The sequence below is a fragment of the Magallana gigas genome, chromosome 3, assembly GCF_963853765.1.
Source record: "Magallana gigas chromosome 3, xbMagGiga1.1, whole genome shotgun sequence".
Lineage (NCBI taxonomy): Eukaryota > Metazoa > Mollusca > Bivalvia > Ostreida > Ostreidae > Magallana > Magallana gigas.
Genome location: NC_088855.1, coordinates 33,639,332 through 33,657,926, shown reverse-complemented (window position 1 = coordinate 33,657,926; position 18,595 = coordinate 33,639,332). Strand labels below are relative to the sequence as shown.

The 18,595-nt window shown below is 33.3% G+C and overlaps 2 protein-coding genes across 2 annotated transcripts; one reads left to right on the top strand and one right to left on the bottom strand.

Annotated features, from left to right (window-relative positions):
* The first annotated feature begins 163 nt into the window (after positions 1-163).
* LOC105333956 (large ribosomal subunit protein uL18m) lies at positions 164-3,755 on the top strand. Its single transcript, XM_011437197.4, has 6 exons — positions 164-286; positions 1,656-1,743; positions 2,392-2,469; positions 2,586-2,699; positions 3,136-3,253; positions 3,587-3,755. Exons 1-6 carry the CDS (start codon positions 196-198, stop codon positions 3,737-3,739), a joined length of 642 nt encoding a protein of 213 aa, XP_011435499.3. The 5' UTR covers positions 164-195; the 3' UTR covers positions 3,740-3,755.
* A 338-nt stretch (positions 3,756-4,093) lies between these two features.
* Positions 4,094-15,554, bottom strand: LOC105333957 (uncharacterized). Its single transcript, XM_034481625.2, has 9 exons — positions 15,232-15,554; positions 9,872-9,971; positions 7,770-7,874; positions 7,412-7,597; positions 7,177-7,322; positions 6,863-6,955; positions 6,665-6,731; positions 6,358-6,515; positions 4,094-6,257 (listed from the first exon to the last, which is right to left on the bottom strand). Exons 2-9 carry the CDS (start codon positions 9,954-9,956, stop codon positions 4,398-4,400), a joined length of 2,700 nt encoding a protein of 899 aa, XP_034337516.2. The 5' UTR covers positions 9,957-9,971; positions 15,232-15,554; the 3' UTR covers positions 4,094-4,397.
* Positions 15,555-18,595: the final 3,041 nt, after the last annotated feature.

Here is an 18,595-nt window from a genome sequence, read left to right as displayed (position 1 = left end):
CTAGATGTAATTTTCATTCTTCGTTATTTTTCCTATTTGGGGGAGGAGGTCGATTTTGATTTTCAGTTTTACTGTGTATTTGTATAAACATGTATATCTTTATTTTTTGTTTATTGACAAACAAATCAACGCCATATTATTTTTAATTTTTTCATACGAATTGCCCATGTTTGAGTTAATAATTTAATTGTTGAAATGTCGCAGGGCAAATTACTTTCCTTAATTTCATCCCCATTCACTTGCCTATGTAGGAATCAAGCAAAAGGGAAACGTTTAACATTATTAAGTAAGTGTTTATTAATATTTGCTAATTACCATTTGAGTTTGGACCACCCATTAAAACGGACATGGATAAAAAGAACTGTATTTGATGAGATTCGGAGAAAATTCGAAATGATTGCATTCAATGATGTTTCCAATATTCTTAGTACTGTGGGGTTGTATTCGTCGACCAGCAAACCTATTCCAAAGTTCTTGCGATTCATATGAATTTACAATACATGCACTTAATATAAAAATTAGTAGGGGGTCCCGGGTCCGATTCCCGGTCCAGCCACTTTTTCTGTGTTTTTACACATGCACATTTCTGCTGTCCTACTACAGGTTGTGCCATGACCTTCCTTGTTCAGGCTTCATATACATACATATATATATATGAATTATTAATATGTCGTGGCAAGGTAAACTTGTGATGTGTCTTTGGGTCCAATACCATATTTAACAGACTGAAATCTACACGGCCTGTTTATCGATTGGTCAAAGTCTACAGCTGTTTAAGGAGGGAGGAATGTAGCAATTGAGGCTCTAAAGACCGTAGATATCTATTCTCTTTTGAGAAGTGGGCAGGCATAGCCTACATCCACTTCTCTTCGCAAGCCCTCATATTTTGATTTTGGAAAACATGTAAAAGTCGGAACCAAAGACGGTCTATGCTATGACCCATGTTTCGACTCCAGTGTAGACCATCTTTGGTTACGACAGTTACACGTTTTCCAGAATCAAAATATAAGGGCTTGCGAAGAGAAATGGATGTATGGTATGCCTGTCCACTTCTCAAGAAGAATACATAGATATCTACCTGGGTAGCTCAATTGTAGAGCTCCTGACTAGAATTGCAGGAGTCCTGGGTAGAATTCCCAGTTCAGATACATACATGTACGAGGTTTGTCCCAAAATAGCGTAGACAAGTGGCGTTATTCAGTTAATCGAAGACACAGAAAAATGAAATTTGTGCCACAAAGGGTTCAAGTAATTTGCATTCAAATAATGTTTTAAAATCATATATTGTCTAATATTAATTAAGTTAGTGAAATAAAATCATGTTAGATCAGAAATTTGATATGCGGCGCAATGTCAAAAACAAAAAAGTTAAATTGAACATAATGAAATGAAAATTGCAAGGAAAAGTAATTTTTGAATGAAAATAAGAATAAATCATACATTTACATTTGGTAAAAATTATACTATTTGCTCAAAAAATGTTTTGGCTATAACAAAACTTTTAAATATTTTATAGCGCGTTTTGTGACAAGTTGAAGAGTTAACCCGTAATTAAAATACGCTATTTTGGGACAACCCTCGTATTTTCTATGTATTTATATGCTTATTCCTTCTTCTGCTACACTTTTGTTACCGGTATTTATTTTCTATTTTAGATAGAAGTTTATCATTTTCATCTTCACGATGCTCAGAGGACAATAAAGATTATGAAATAAATCCTGAATTCATCAACAGAAATGATAGGTATGTGTCAAAAAATTGAAATAAAGAAACCTTCATTTTTATTTTTTATTTTAACGATAAAAGTGATTTTAATATGATAAAGAACTGACCTCTTGAATCCTTATGTTTGAAAACATAACCAGCTATTCATCTTTAAGATTAAGACTGGGTTAAAGGAAACAAAGCTCTTTAAGGATGGCCTTACACTATAACTAAAAATCGTAGATTGTTTACAAACTTTGCCATGACTTATGTTCTTAAAATTTAGCAACTTGCAGATTGTTTCTGAGATCATTTATTGATACCTTCCAAAAAATTTACAGAATTACAGAATCTTGGAGTTTTAGAAGAATATTATTCCTTTTAAAAAACATTTGTGATGTTTTACGGATAAAAAGTTGATAAATTTGTAGACTCCAAGGTCTGATGGTCACGCCAAAGGACAATAGTCATGCTAAAGTTCCATGGTCATGCTTAAGTCCAATGGCCTGCCACGTGGACCGTCAGACTTTGGCGTTTCAAACCATCGAGGTTTGGCGCAGACCATCAGACTTTGGCATGACCATCGGACTTGCATGTAGAGTCTCATCACACTTTTGAGTCCTATAGATTATTTATAGCAAGAAGTTTAGCATCAGTATTGTTTTAGTGTTTTTCCCTTTTGTTTAGATGTTTGGAATACAAAAATCTCTTGCCAAGGAGGAAGGGATGGCAATACCAGAGACCTACCAAAGAGTTTTACTATAGGTTAGCATTGCTGTTCCTTTAAATATGTCATTGAAAGTACTGGTATGTACAATGATCATTATTTAATCTTCATTTGAAGGTGAACTGTAATGAATTACATGTATTTGAATTATTAGATTAACTATCAATCCAACTGCTGCAAAGATAGAGGCCATTTTGGAGCATTCTTCAGGGAGGAAGGTTGTGTCAGCTTCCTCTGCAGAATGGGCAATCAGACAATTCTTATACAGGTAATGGCCAACATTGATCTCTATGTGAAAAAAATACTTATCAATGGTTTACCAGTAGTAAAAGGTTCAGCAACATACAAACAGTTTACTAGCAATATAACATTATTTAAAGCTTATTAGTAGGGTAAAAGAAACTTCTAAGGAAGTTGAAAACTCTTAAACTGAGAATATGTTTTCTATGATCCAACTTTTTATTTCAAATAACTTTAATATGAAAGGTAACTTTAATGTGCAATGATAAACTGGTTTACTGCTAATAATTTTGGCAGCAGAGCCTAAGTAGATAAACTTTAACAATAGCAAGAAACGTCAGTGGACTGGTTAATAGCCAGAAATATTTGTAACTGGAACACTCTTGCAATTTTCTCACACAGGAACAAAATTTGGTTTTCAACAAAGTGGTAATTGTTCTTACATATTTTGAATTGTATTTCAGTGGCAGAGATCTTTCGGCAGCAGTGAATTTGGGACGTGTCTTTGCAGAGCGGTGCCTGAAAGCTGGCATAGTTAGTGTGTTTTATGACCCTAACACGGATGTTCATGGTTCAGAAAAGGTATTTTTTTTTCAAGGATCCATATCAATAAAGATTAAATCTAAGGAACTCTGTTGTACATTGTTAAGATTAGTAGTAGCTCTCTCTAATAATTTTACATCAATTCATCTTAGTTCATTTTAAAACAGATTCATTGGCACATTTGATGGAAAATCTTTGTATTAAGCTAACAATAAATTTTAGTCACAAGAAATTCAATCTGTTTTATCTGTTTTAAAAGGTTTCATGTACATGTATCTTTAATTTTTTACATACCGGTATTACAATTAGTAAAAATGATAAACTAAATACTATTTTTCTTTAGTACTTTGAGTAAGAATTCTTTACCATCAGGTGAAGGTCATTTTAAAAGCATTAGAAGAGGCTGGTATTCAGATTGGTGAAGATGAAGTGTTTGAGAAGAAATTTAGACCAGGGATCAACTATGATGGCAAAAACCGTTTGGGTGAAGGAAAGCGACCTGATGATGTACAAATTATTCAATAAATATATTCATAAAATATTTGCTGGTGTTCATATAGAAGTTAAAGAAAAGAATTTTCCTTTATTTCATTTGTAAAAGAACCATTCTTTCTTAAAAGGAGCAATATCTACCGATGAACTACATTTTAAGGCGAGGGGAAAAAATGATTTATTATTTCTCAGGTCACCGCCGATTCTTCAGACTTCCGGAAAAAAAAAACGAAACGCATGGTGATTCGAAAAACTCTAAATGACTGTAACTGAATCGAAATAAGGTCGACGATTTATGATATATTCAATATTTTATTCAATATATGTCATCACCAAAGAACACAAATACTTCAAACGTTAATCAATCGAGTTGCATTAAAAATACAAAATACATTTCTCTGGTTTATGACAAATGTTTTATAACATCATCCGTATGTTTATGGATAAAAGTAAAGCTAACATGGTAAAACAAACGATAATGCTCTTCCGCTGCCCTCATACATTAGCATCCGACATTTGGGACTATAATCACGATTGATAAACATTGTGAATGCTGGATAGCCAATGTTTTTTCCTCCATGCTTCAGCTTCAGACTACGATTCCACCATTTTGTCAAAAGAGGCCTCGTTGGGAAAACACTGTTCATTTTATTTTGCGTTCCCTTGATAGTAGGAGTGAAAAAAATGGCTCTCATAATGGTAGATATGGCTTTTGGTCTTTCGATGGTGACGGATTTGTTAACATCGGAAGCATATTTTTGTATGCATCCAACATACTGCGGATTGGAATGGAGGGTGCGTTTCTCTCCCTTTGGATCGGAAAGCGAACCTTCTCGTTTCCGAGCGTTGTTCTGACTGGTTCGTATGATTCCGGTGGTATCGCTGATGTGACTATTTCAGGAGATTGAGTTGTCGGAGAAGTTGAGAACGATGTCATGTCTACGTTTGTAGTGGTTTGTGTGGTCCTCTCTCTTTCAGCAGCGGTCTCAGTCTTGAGATTGGATACACCATCATTGACGGTTTCTTCAAATGGCGCTGGCTTTTCTAGCCCCAGTGTTTCTAGAGGGACGCTAGGTGTACGTTTGGTGCTAAATCCAGGACTATCTGATACTTTGGGTGCCGATTGGACAAACGCAGCTAGAGCTTTCCGTGTCTTAAGACTAGTTTCACTCTCTAAAACATCAAAACTGTTATGGGAAATAAGATGTAAGATACCATTTTCAGAGTTCTTATTAGGAACATCAACATTTGTTTTTGATTTTTCCACTGATGCTGAGCTTCTGTAATGTTTTGCATAAGGTTTCGAAATGAATTTGATTGAATTTTTCTTTTCGGGTAAGGAACTCGGTGGGTAATTTCTGGAAATTTCTCCGCCATGCTGTTGATACGAAGGTTTACGCGCGAAAAAGTGGAACCCACCGCTACCCAACTTACCGCGTTTCCTTGCGCTGTAAGTATTAGGACGCTCGCCGGAAAGGTTAAAAGAAGTGCTTGATTTTTTGTTGCTATTCACCATTTTATAGTCGGATAATCTTTCCTTGGCTGGTTGGTTAGCCGCGTTGTCTACGTGTCTTACTGTATTTTGTGCATCTTGCTGGTGGTGTTTGATTGCATTTTGGTTATGAGATTTTGGTAAATCATCACCAAACGGTTTCGAGATTACCTGTTCTTTAGGTCTGAATGCCAGGTGATTTGAAGAGTTTTGACTCTTTTGCTGTTGTGGTTTGTTCTTTGAGTGGAAGTTATGTTGTTTAATGTCATGCTGAATTTTGTTTATTCTATACGCTGGGTTTGAATACTCTTTCATCTCAGGTTCAGTGAAAAGTTTTGTATTAACCTTTGAGCTTTTTTCGATTGTCTTTTGAGCGGAAAGAATCTGAGCTTGTCTGAGAAAGATATTTCCAAATATTTTGTAAATGTCTGATTGTTCTAACTTGTGTTCAAAATTGGGAATGTGGTTTCTGGTCAAGATATCCTCCAAGTCCTTCGGAAGAACTTTGTTTAAAAATTCGTCTGGATGGCCATGCAAAGCGTCCGTGATTCTTTGCTGCTTCGAATTGCGGCCATTAAAGTCGATCTCCACTTTTTGCGGTGGGAGATCACTTCCATGTGAGTGGATGTTAGGTGTGGATCTCGAAGAATGACCATCATGTGGATGACTGGAGAGAGAGGATCCGATGGCGTGATGAAAACCAGACCCGGTGTCCTGCAGCAAGTCTTTTGAAAGGTCATGGTCGCCCAGATTAGAAACGTGATGGTTGACAGCAATGTCACCAACTGAGAATTCTGGGAAATAAGACGTGTGTTTGACCATTGATGGATGGCTACAATACACCTTTCGTTCGTACAATGGCTGACTTGGTCTGTAATTGTACCGGATGTACTGATTCGCCTTGTTCGTATGGTGGTCGGGATTGGATATTGCATGTATGGTGTTGTTATGAGTGATGTTGACTTTTAGCTCTTCCACGGCCGGTCTTTGTGGTGGTAGGGGTCCGTGTGGCTTATGGTCCTCATCCACATGTTCTTTCAGATGACGGAGCCTATTTATCTGTAATAAATAAATTTCTCCTGATCTTCTGAGCTTCAAGAAATATTTTTCAATAATTGTATAGATTTGTTGTCAAATTGTTGTGCCCAAAATTTCTTACTTGGTCTTGTGTGATTTTAATTCCTTCGTGCATGATGTACCACGATACAGACTCATAACAAGGGGGCGTGGTCAAGCTTCCGGCATAATGGTAGTACATTGACGTGTCATTAGGCAGCATATCAATTGGTCGTATTCCCGTAACAATGGTTCGCTGATCTAAACAAATATTCTTCCTTGTAAAATTTGGTAGAAAATGGAATAAATTCGGTAGACAACGAATTAATTTTTTAGAATTGCGGAACTTTCACGAAATATTTTGGCATGGGTTGAATCTAAATCCTTCATTTGATATATTAAAAACTTACTGTATTCAGTCACTTGATCAAGGGCCATAGCAATCAACTCAAAAGCATGGTTCTTTTCCTCGGAAATCTGGATTCACCAAACACATTTTTAAGATCAATGATCAACCAATAACAAGGCTTATATGAATCTAAGCTTTATAATTAATATAAAATGGAATCTCTATGATTACAGCGATATAATATTATGTAAAGACTTACATCAGCAAAGACCCCTATCACGGCCAGTCCGTCCGGTTGTTGTTTAGCATGAGACAGTGTCTTGTACTTGGTGTTATAATGGACAATGTGCACCTACAATGATTAGTTTAACACTAAGTGTCATAGAACCCAACGGTAATAATAGAAACGGAAAAGAGTATTACTTGATTGCAGTAAAGCGAATGTAGCCCTCTTTAATTTTTTTGGAATATCCAAGTAATATACTAGTATCAGGCGAAACATAGGTTCTGTATTGCGGCAATGTATTTGATGGTTTGATTTGCTGTCTATGAGCACGTGGTTGAGTGTCTAACCTCAAGAGGATGTCGATGGTTGTCAATAACGTGTTCTGAACCGACCCCGTTGTCAGGGCCCCAGTGGAAGTGGATTTCTACCGCACGGTAAAGCTCCCCAAGGTTAGAACCACGCAAGTACACGTCGTCGTCAATGGTCATGCTTGCTGAAACAAAAAGTTGCTGTAAGTTTGCTTAATGTTAAGAACAAATCAATTAATTTTTTTTCTTGATTCATTTATTGCAAAATAATCACCAGTGTGCCCATTGTTTCTAAGGTGCAGAAAGGCTGGGGTCATTCCATCGCCGCTTAATTTGTCATAGTTGATGAACTCGAATTGAGGCAGCCATGTGACATGGTGAAGGCGTGACGTCATGATGTTGATAGGCGACTGCCGTTTGCCACCACATTGCGGAAAATTCTTAGCCCAGTGATCCGGCCCTGGAGATTAATTACAGATTTTTCATGAAAAAAATTGGTACTGATCATCAGGTATTGAACGGCTTTGTTAATGCAGCTACTGAAAATGATTAAGATGATGATGATGATGATGATGATGATGATGATGATGATGATGAAAATAGGATCGAATTAGTTGTTTCTGTTTGTGTACCTGTTTGTCCCCCATAGCTCCATTTGTAATTTTTTGGGGCCTTGGTGGTGGTTTTCTGCAGAGTCAGCAAAGATTGCTGGTCGACTGTGACAAGTTCTTTATTTCCTGTGTAAGGAAAATTTATCATTATTCATTTATACCAGGAAAGGGTGTGATTTGATTAACTGTCAATTCCGTTCATTTTCCACAGATTGACCGTTAATGTTCTGTCCAAAGGATGACTATGACACTAGTTGCCAATCAACATTATGAATCTCGCGCCAGACGAACCGCAACAGTATGATGGTCAGAAGTGCTTCATTCGACGTATTTGGAACAAAGACAATACGATGTTTCATTGAAGTCGTGACCATATTTATCATGATATTTAAGTATATAGGCAAAAAATGTAATGGCTTTTTGTCTATATCGGTATATGGAATTGCATCTTCCCAAGTCAAGAGTTTCTGATCCGCTCCGCTCTACATAAGGTTTATGTAGAAGGGAAGGGAGTAAGAAACATTTGATTTGGGAAGATGGTGGAATTATGTCTTAAGCTCCAATTCCCTTTTATTTTTATATATTTTTTTTTTTAGTTCTACGCTTTAAGCTTTGGAAGCGCAAAGTTCTTCTATCTATTTTACTGAATTATTATTAACGAATGTGTTATTTTTTGAAAACATAGTTATGACAGGAGATTATCATTTGATACAACAGACATAATCCTAATCCAACACGAGAATGACAGTATACCAGGTACATATTATTTTAATTATAATATTTAACATTCTAAATAATTGCATTCATCTTCTTAATTCATGATGCATAAGTACTGAATTTAATATGCATTAGATATTATAATCTTGTATTTCCTCTTTAGTTAAATGCAATTTGTAGTATCACGTTTAAAATTTGTAAACTTTTTAAAGTTTTTTAACATTTGCAATTCTGCATCTTATTAATCTTAATTGCAATTAAATTATTAACTTTATGTGAACCTGAATCATGTCAAGATGTTTAAAACGTTTATACTTTTAAAGGTGTAGTGAAGGTGTCTGTATTTAAAAAAAGAATGAGTATAATTTTTCATACTAAAGATTTCTCTGGTCTGGCATTCAACATTAACTCAGCATTTTTTAATTGTAACATTTATAATATCTATATTTTTTCTTAAGTAAAAACCTCCACAAAGATTTTTTAAAAAGTTACGAACATGTGCCCATTATAATGTTTTGTCGGTTTTTTATTTTTTTGTATGTCTTTCACCCTTTCGACTCTAAATGGTTTCAAACATGAATAAAAAAAAGTTCATGACCCTAGTTTTGAGGTCGTTAGCCGTCCACAGAAAATTGTTTCGTTGCATGGTCGAGGCCAATTTAAATTAAGGTTTGACTTAGGTTGAAAAATAGTTCTTAGCAAGTTTTTATAATGTTAACGTAAGAAAGGAAATACGCAAAAGAAATATCGCGCGTTTAAAAATGATAAACATATAAATAAACTTAAAGTTTCATTTTCTCTCTTTCTCTCTCCTCTCTCTCTCTCTTCATCTCTCTCTCTCTCTCTCTCCATTTATTTTAGAATCGTTTAACGTTTTAATATATCTTTAGGTCGTTTAAGAGAGCTGGGTGGTTATTGCCATTTTTAAACTGTATGAATCTCCTCAATAAGAAGAGCTCTGTACAAAAATGTAAACAATATTTTTGGAAATTTTCTTTTATAGATGATAATTTATGGCCGAAAACAATCATATCTTGAAAAAAAACATTCTGATGGATGATTTTCTGACCATCCAGCCTCCTTAAAGTTACCCATGAGCAAAATTGCGGCTGTATCACTATGCATCTAAAACAATAGTTGAAAATAAAAATCAAACAAAATGCAAATGATCAGACAAAACACAGTAACTTCTTGTCTTGTCTTTTAATTTTGCATTCTTAATTTTGATAAAAGATAAATAATGTTTTCTTTTGGGTTTGTCCTTTTTGATTAGTGATAATTTGTACGTGACGATTTGGAGTGCATTACTTATTCATATGTTTAAAATTCAACCAAATTATCAGATATTCAATCTGTAAAAAATACAATCAAGAAATGTTTAAAGAATTGAGGAAAAACAAACTTACCCGGTTGCTCGGCAAGCTTTGTGTCATACTGACAGAGCATGCGCAGCATGTAGGACAAGAGAATGCACAGGTCACAATTCATCATGGACTAAATGTACCCCTATAGAAATATCAAATTCACAAAGTTACTTCTCACAAAGCGAACGTCAGCATACTAGTATCCCCGTCACCCACGAGTTCTGTCCCTTTTTCAAATGATATGCCGCACAACGGTTCACATTCCTTTATAAGTAACATCTTTGTTCATTAGCATAATGCAACGAAGCGAAGTGGGTAAGAAAAAATACATAATCAAAAATAAACCAAATGCAAAGTCTGACGTGAAGATTAGACAGTTAGTCATCTTTTTAATTCATTTGACAGCCGACTCTTAAAATACGACTAAACGATGAAAATTACACATTAAAAGATCTAATTTGTACTAAAGTGCATTAAAGGGAAAATTGACAAATGTCGGATTCATTGATAAATGCATGTTTAAATTACGATTTTGGTTGCGTGCATATTTAAATCGTGATTTAAGTGTTGACGGTTTTTTTTTTTTTGCCTTCTTTTGCAAAGTTGATAATAAACCTTGCAATGAATTCTTAGTATGAGTGTATATATACATACAAATGTGATTTGGGTTTAAAATCTAACCACAAGCAATGTATTTATTTTAATTCAAAGAAAACAAGACATATCTTAAACAAAATGCATGAAAAATCCTCATAAGTTTATTAATTTACATGTATGAGATGTATGATAGGCAGTTAACTGATATATAACGAATTAAGTTGCGTTTTCAAATTAGTGGTTGAATTAAATTCTGAATTAAAATTTGTTTCCAAATACTTCGGTAGTTATTATTTGCGAAAAACAGTAGACACGGATAATTTTATTAATTTTTTTTTTGGGGGGGGGGGGGCTTTGGGGTTTTTTTTTTAATGATTTAAAAAAAATCTTTTTTTCCATTTTTTTTTTTTTTTTGAGAGAGAGAGTATTTAAATATATTTTATTAAACATTTTTTAATGAATTGGTGATCAATTAAATTAACACTGTTTATACTTATATATGTGGAGTGTCTAGACACTTGTATGATCTATATAATGACAGATTACAAATATCCACTGTAATCAAATTTGAACATGGATTTCTCTGAACTTTTGGTCGTAAACATAAAATGGAAGTTATTAATCAGTCCGATTTAAATAACTATTATCAAAGCATTATCAAGCGTAACGTAAAATGGATTTATCACAGGTGGGTGTTTATTTATAGATGATTTAACCAAAGGCTTTTTTGCACGAATCCCATTTATATTTTATTTTACACCAAAATATGGACTTTTGAAATATTACTAAGCATGGTAAATAAATAAATAATTGCATATGTTGTCTTGTTTATGTTTTTGAAACAAATAACACATAATGAGAAAGTATCTTATCAGAAGACTCCAGTTTATTTTTTAATCAAAATTGTTTACACAATTCTGATCATTCGGTGGTGCACGATTACTCGTTACATACCTTATTTATAATTCGAGAATTCCCATCGAGACATAAAATTGCTGCCATCGAAATGTTTTCGGGTTTAAAAATAATTTTGTGTTTCGTTGGCATAAAAACTTCTTTCTTGATAAATTCTGAATTTTATCTACATCCAGTTGGTTAATTGAGAAGGGGAAGTGTCGCTGTACAAAGATCCAACAGAGTCCTAGCAAGAAGGGAAGTTATACATATCATCTCGTCAACGCTATATATATATATACTAGTATTTGATGCGGATAGTATTTGATGCGGATGGATCTATTTTTTGTGCAAAAGTTCGCGACGGCAAAACATGAGTATCGAAAGGTTACTTGTGAATGTAGCAAAAAAGAAATTCAAGAAAGCATGCAGTTGCAAATTATTTGTAATGTTCATTGTTAAACTATTTTTATAACATGCATTTATGATTTTATGCATTTCATTTTCTACATCCTATGGAACAATTAAATTTATAGATTTGTGAATGCCACGTGTGCTCTGTTTCCTGTCATGTGTATTTAATTTTACAAACACAATCTTTGTGAATGCATGGCCCAGGAGCCAATACCATAAACTGAAAATAGACTCGAGCCAAAATTATGAATAAAGATAGCTTTTGATAAACCTTCCAATTAGTTATTAAACAAAAGGGTGACCTTTAATTATTTACAATTCGTCAGAATTACTTTTTTGTATAACCTTTTTATTTAGTCTCTTTTTGATTAATAAAAGGCGTGGGGTCAGATCGTTATAATTATACATATTTATTTTAAAAAGGGGTGACCTTTTATTATTTACAATTCGTCGGAATTACTTTTTTGTATAACCTTTTAATTTAGTCTCTTTTTGATTATCTATATTTGGCTCATTATCTGCATACAAGGTGAATATATTTGCAAACTGTACATGTTTCTGATGTTTGTTTCGCCTGTGTAAAAAACAGACAGACAAGTCCGTTCTTAATACTTTGAGGCAAGCGACCTTTAATTAATTTCTGTCATGTTTGGCAAATTGAGGAAAAAACGATATTGTCCCCTGTGACAAATTCTTTTGTGTGGTTTTTATAGTCAGATATCAAGAGCTACAGAGACAGGGCATTTGTTCACTACATCTTGAATGATCGTTGCTATAAAAAAAACAAGAAAAAAAAATCTACAAGATACGCTATGAATGATTACTGCGTAAGCTTTGTTTGCTTTTTATCCTTATGACAATCAACTTCTGGTTAAAGGTTTTGTGGGTATTTTTTCCCCAACAAACTACATGTATAAAATTCGAATTTACTTTCAGCAAATCAGTGCACTCGTATCTTTTAATGTCGTCAAAATTCATTTGTTTTTCAAATAATGTAACCCCCCCCCCCCCAAAGCTGTGCCAGTGGTGGGGTTTTTTTTGTTTGTTTGGGTTTTTTTTTACGTCAGCACGTGCATTGATGTACATAAACTAGGTGGAAATCACCAGTCGTGCAAGGTGACATATTTATAGATATTAGGACATAATGTGGTCAATAGAAATATTCAATGTTGTCTCGGTCAAAAATACTTAGTGCTCGGAACATTTCTTGTTAGCGGTATACCTTCACAGGGGTTCAACAAAAATATGAGTCGCATTATTTTAATTAAGCAGCGTTAATTATAAATGAATGTATGTTGAGCATTTGAAATTCTGTCTTACTTTATTAAAATTAATAGAAAATTATTAGATCTAGCATTGAACGAATATAGCAGATATGCCAAAAAGCGTAAATTTGTCAAAAGCACATGCCTTTCAAGTTTATCATGCACTGAAAGTGACAGTTTCTTCCGATATCTTTATACTACGCATAGGTGAACAATGTCTATTATATGGTATACTTTTCATTGTTGGTAAAAAGCAATTGTAAAGATTTGCATCCGGAAGAATCACAAATGGAAATTACGGAAAGCCCCCATCCAAACCGTTACATTTTTATTTCCATGATATGAATTTTAAATTGTGTCATGTGGCATGCATGTTTAAACGAGTAGAATTATTTTGAACATGAGCGACATTATTATGCATGATTTGTTTATGAATTGCAAAAATCATTTGATACCACACAAACAGGAGATATGTAGGTTGAATAATTTTAAATGAATATAAGTACTGCATACAATATGAAATTATGTTTTAATTTATTTCAATTGCTACAAGATTTTGAGAGAAAGATATTTTCATATATATACATAAGAAAACATTTTATCAAGCGCGTATAGGCAGAAAAAGCCATCTTTTTTCTCTGGAGAGAGAGAGAGAGAGAGAGAGAGAGAGAGAGAGAGAGAGAGAGAGAGAGAGAGAGAGAGAGAGAGAGAGAGAGAGAGAATGAGAATGACGTTATTGAATTATCTATCTTAAGAATTTGTAATTTTTGATTACAACATAATCATTCATTCCATAGAAAAAACCCTCCAATTTGAGTGAATAGTACTGTATGTTACGATATGAGTTGCTGATATATTTTTTACGTTACTATGGCATTTTTTTGATAATTACATTTTTTCATCATTTTTTTTTAAAAACAAATATCGTCGAAATTTATGTAGTAATTAAAAGTACAATATGTAGTCTAATGAGATATCATATTGTTTTAGAATGTTTTTTTCTATTAATTTTTCTTTTATCTTTTGTTTTTAATTCATTTTTATAAACTTGCATTTTAGCATGATTTTTTTCAGGTTTGACTCAATTTTCGACAGTACCGGTAACGAATGAATGAACCTAAATGCAAGGCGAAAACCTAAATACAAAAACCGAAAACAACCCCCCCCCCTAAAAAAAAATAAACAACGTTAGTTAACACCCCCCCCCCCCCCCAAAAAAAAAACAATAACAAAAACAAACAAATCCAAAATGTATGAGGATGTTCTAATAACTTTTTTATTTGTCTCTCTTAGTATTGCAAACACGCACCAAAAAATGCAAACTCGACGATATATATATATATATATATATATATATATATATATATATATATATATATATATATATATATATATATATATATATATATATATATATATATATATATATATATATATATATATATATATATATATATATATATATATATATATATATAGACTTCATTCACTTAATCATTCATGTAATCAACAATGAAAAAAAAAATCTACAAATAATTTTTACGACGTGCGTTTTTTAATAATGAATGAAATAATGAGTTTGTACCTTAGATGAACTTTGCGCCCTGTATATTGATACACTAATTACTATAATAAAAAAGTAATTTTGTTCTTTTTCGTTTTTTATAAAAGGCAAGCAATTAAGCTAAGAGAATATCTTTCCTTTACCTCTCCTAAAGTAAACCATTGGATTTTTTCGTATCTGATACACCCAAAATATGCTTTATTTTATATATTTATATGTTTATTTCTTCACTAGCTCTGGTCTTGATGTTACATACATGCAATTCTTTTATCGCCTTTTTAACATATAAGTACATGGAACAATGCATGTAAATTGAAAGTTCTTATTCAGACATATCAGACGATTGAATACAAAATGTGAAAACTTTGTTTATTCTCGAAAAACAAAACTCAAATTGTTTTTTAAAAAATCGCTGTTTAAATCACATGGTAATGAATTTTTGAAATGTAATATAGCCAACACTATAGTATATATAAACGACATTTAAAATGAAAATTATACTGTGAATTTTAGTCATATGTTGAAAAACATGTAATATTTCGTATTGACTTATAAACAACATTATTCGCGTTTGAATTTTTCACGTCAAGATATGTTACTTGTATTTAATACAAAAAAAAAATAAGGTTAAATTAATTGTTGCTAGATTATAATCAAATAAAACGTACCTATGGCGTCTGAACAAGAAAACATGGCAACCAACCAGAGTCTCTCCGAGGGAAAGACTCAGCGGCCGGGGCTGTCCTTTTTATTGGGGAGGGTTCTGACGCCAGAATATGAATGAAGCACCTGTCATGGGGCCGAAGATCGGCGCTGACCGACTCGTGCTAAATGACGAGAACTCGTGCTAAATGAAGAGGACCCTGGTGTCTATTCGCACAGTAATTGTTCTATATTTGTTGGGCACGGTCTCTTCATTGGCAGGGGAATGTCGATTTTTTTTTTGGAATAAATATATTGCATAATTTTTCATGGTGATACATTGTCCATGTATTTTAGGAATACATATTATCAAGAGCGGGATAGGCAGAATAAAGCCATCTTTTTTCTCGATCGAGAGAGAGAGAGAGAGAGATTCTCAAAAGAAAACATCCTTTGTACATCAGAATCCCCTTTGAATAAATGAACATTGCATATGAAATAAATATAAATAGACCCTCTTTCTATTGTTGAGGATTGAGGGAAGGGTATTTATTTATATACCCATTTTCATTCAATGAATTAGTATGACATTAACCATTAATTTTCTGTAATACACATGTACATTTAACATTGTCTTCAAACACAATAAGTTTTAGTTTTAAGTCTGTAAAAGGTATATATTGATCTTTAATCAATAAATTGTTTTTCATAATCTTCATTTCAGGAGATGTCGATCTTAAAGATGTAATTTCTTGCCAATTTTCAGTACATTTACTGTCAGATATTGTTTTTATGTTGCTAAAAATATGAACAAATGCTATACATTTATTAGTAGACTTTATAAAAGCTGCTTCAAATCTGATCAATTAGTGAAAATGAGGAGTAGAGAGGACCGAAAACCCCTGGTTAAAGAAATAATTAATGATATAAACACTCTTATTTGATAAAATGTACATCAATTTAAGTTGCACTCAGTAAAATCATAATTTCATTTTATTTTATTTCATTAAAAGGAATAATACACATATATGTAACTTAGTTCATCTGTTCTTTAGATGAATTAAGAATGTTCTTTAGATCTCTACATGTTCTTTAGAATTCCGTGCTAATGACAAAGGAGGGAAATCTTGCCCTATGTAAAAAAAGAAAAAATATAAAATGTTTAACTTGTATAGTTGAACTTATCTTGAACACTGATATCTCGAATACAGTGGATATGGCGAAGTCATATGTAAGTTCCAACCACTTAATTTTTAGCATTTTACCCTTAATATCTTGAATACTTAAATATCTTGAAGTTTTAAAACAGTCCCATCTAGTTCGAGATAATGAAGTTTGACTGTATAATACATACAACAATGCTATTATTTATCAATGTGCCTTTTACAATACCATAATCCAAAAACTTTCAAAAACATTACCTGATGTACTTTTCATTGCTTGTGTATCTCGCATACCATCTTTTGGCAAGGTAAACAGCTTCAAAGAAACAGAGCGTCCAAACTCCAAACCAAATCAAGTCTCTATTCTGCACCGACCTTTCAAATATTAAAGGGTTATCTGGCTGTTGTTTTGGACGAAGCAATCCATCTTTAGAAAGAATAAATAATTATCATTTAATGCAACCTATTCGTATAAGAATTGATGATGGGTTAATTTACCTTGGTATCAAAATGTGGCTGTGTTAGCCCAAAAATATATTAAATTAGGTGTTTGTAACCTGATATATTTTACATTAAATTATGTTGTTTTAAAGTGTACAAATTGGAAATAATATAAATATAAGTATTTAAGGAATCATCCTTTGAATATTATGAGGTGATAATTTCGGTCGGAGTGTTTTCGAATCTATTATAAAGCCCTTTGGGCTTTATTGGATTTCACCTCATAATACTCAGTCAAAGAATGATTCCCTATTCCTTAAATAATATTGAGTACAGGGTTATTTTCACCCCGTGTAATTTTCCCCCATCTGCACTTGCAAACAGTTTTGCCCCATCTTGAATTCACCCAGATGCAGTTACATTGTATGTTTAAAGAGTGATAATATGAGCGACTGGAATTCGCCTGGTCTTAAATGCTCGCTGACAATGAGGGCAAAAGGGGTTAAAATAACATGGGGGGGGGGGGTGAATACTTCCCTGTATACAGTACTCTGCTATATGGCAGCAACATATCATTTTCGCAAGTTCAGTACCAGTATAATAAATTTTTAAGTAATTTCATTTTAAAACCTTCAAAAATGTTTGATTTGATGGAGAAGATGGGGTTAAAATAGAAAAAATAATCTTACCCTGACCAGGCTACATAAGGTCACAGGTCACAGTCTTAACTGGGTCCGTAGGACATTTGTCATTTTAACGATAGAACATTCTATCTAGGGTTAAAGATGATATGTGGGTGAGGGCAAGTACTTGTATTTTGGTTCGGCAAGGTTTGTTTTTAGATGAGGGCAAGGTGGTTAACATCTTCGCTAGCCAAGGGTTTTCAGTCCATTTTGCTCCCCATCTTCGCTAGCCAAGGGTTTTTGGTCCACTTTGCTCCCCATCTTCGCTAGCCAAGGGTTTTTGGTCCACTTTGCTCCCCATATGGGGAGCAAAGTGGACTGAAAACCCTTGGTTAGTGAAGATGGGTGCTTAAGTGGGAATTGGATAAGGGCTATAATTTTTACAGTGGACAAATTGTCTGTAATCTGTGCAGCTGCTGCACTCAATAGGTAATTTCCTACTGATATCTAACTTTACTTGCCTCAAACTTTCTCCAAAACACACTACCTGACCTCAGAAAATGAAGTATGCTAAGGTTCTCTTATCCTCAGCCTTTAAGTATTTTTTACATCATAAAAATGTTATTAATCCTTCAAACTTTATTAGTGAAATAAAATAAAAAGAACTTTTTATGATATCCATGCATTTTTACAAATTTGCAATTTTGGCCACAATGCATAACTAAAAATGGAATAAATCTACAAGTTGAGATCATATTAGAAAAAAAAAAACCCAGTGGATTTGTGACTCGAACCCTTTTATCTTCATGTAGTAGGTCTCCATAGAGCAACTAAGCCAAACAGCTCATTGAATATCTGAGCATTATATTTAAACTACATCTCTTCGTAAATTTATCTGTATAAAAAGAAGATTTATTGTATGTCCTGGTATGAAGAAAAAAATTCAGGGATAATTTAGAGTTATCGAACATTGCTGAGATTCAGAGATCATTAAATTTAAATCGAGATCAAGAGTCACCATTTAAACATGTGAACAAACTGCACCACTTCAGATTATGGGGCTGGAGATGGTGTTTAAAAGAATATCAGAAGCAAGTTAAGTGACGATAACTGTAGTAAAATATCCGATGAATTTTTGGAGTCAAATATTTGTACAGAATGTA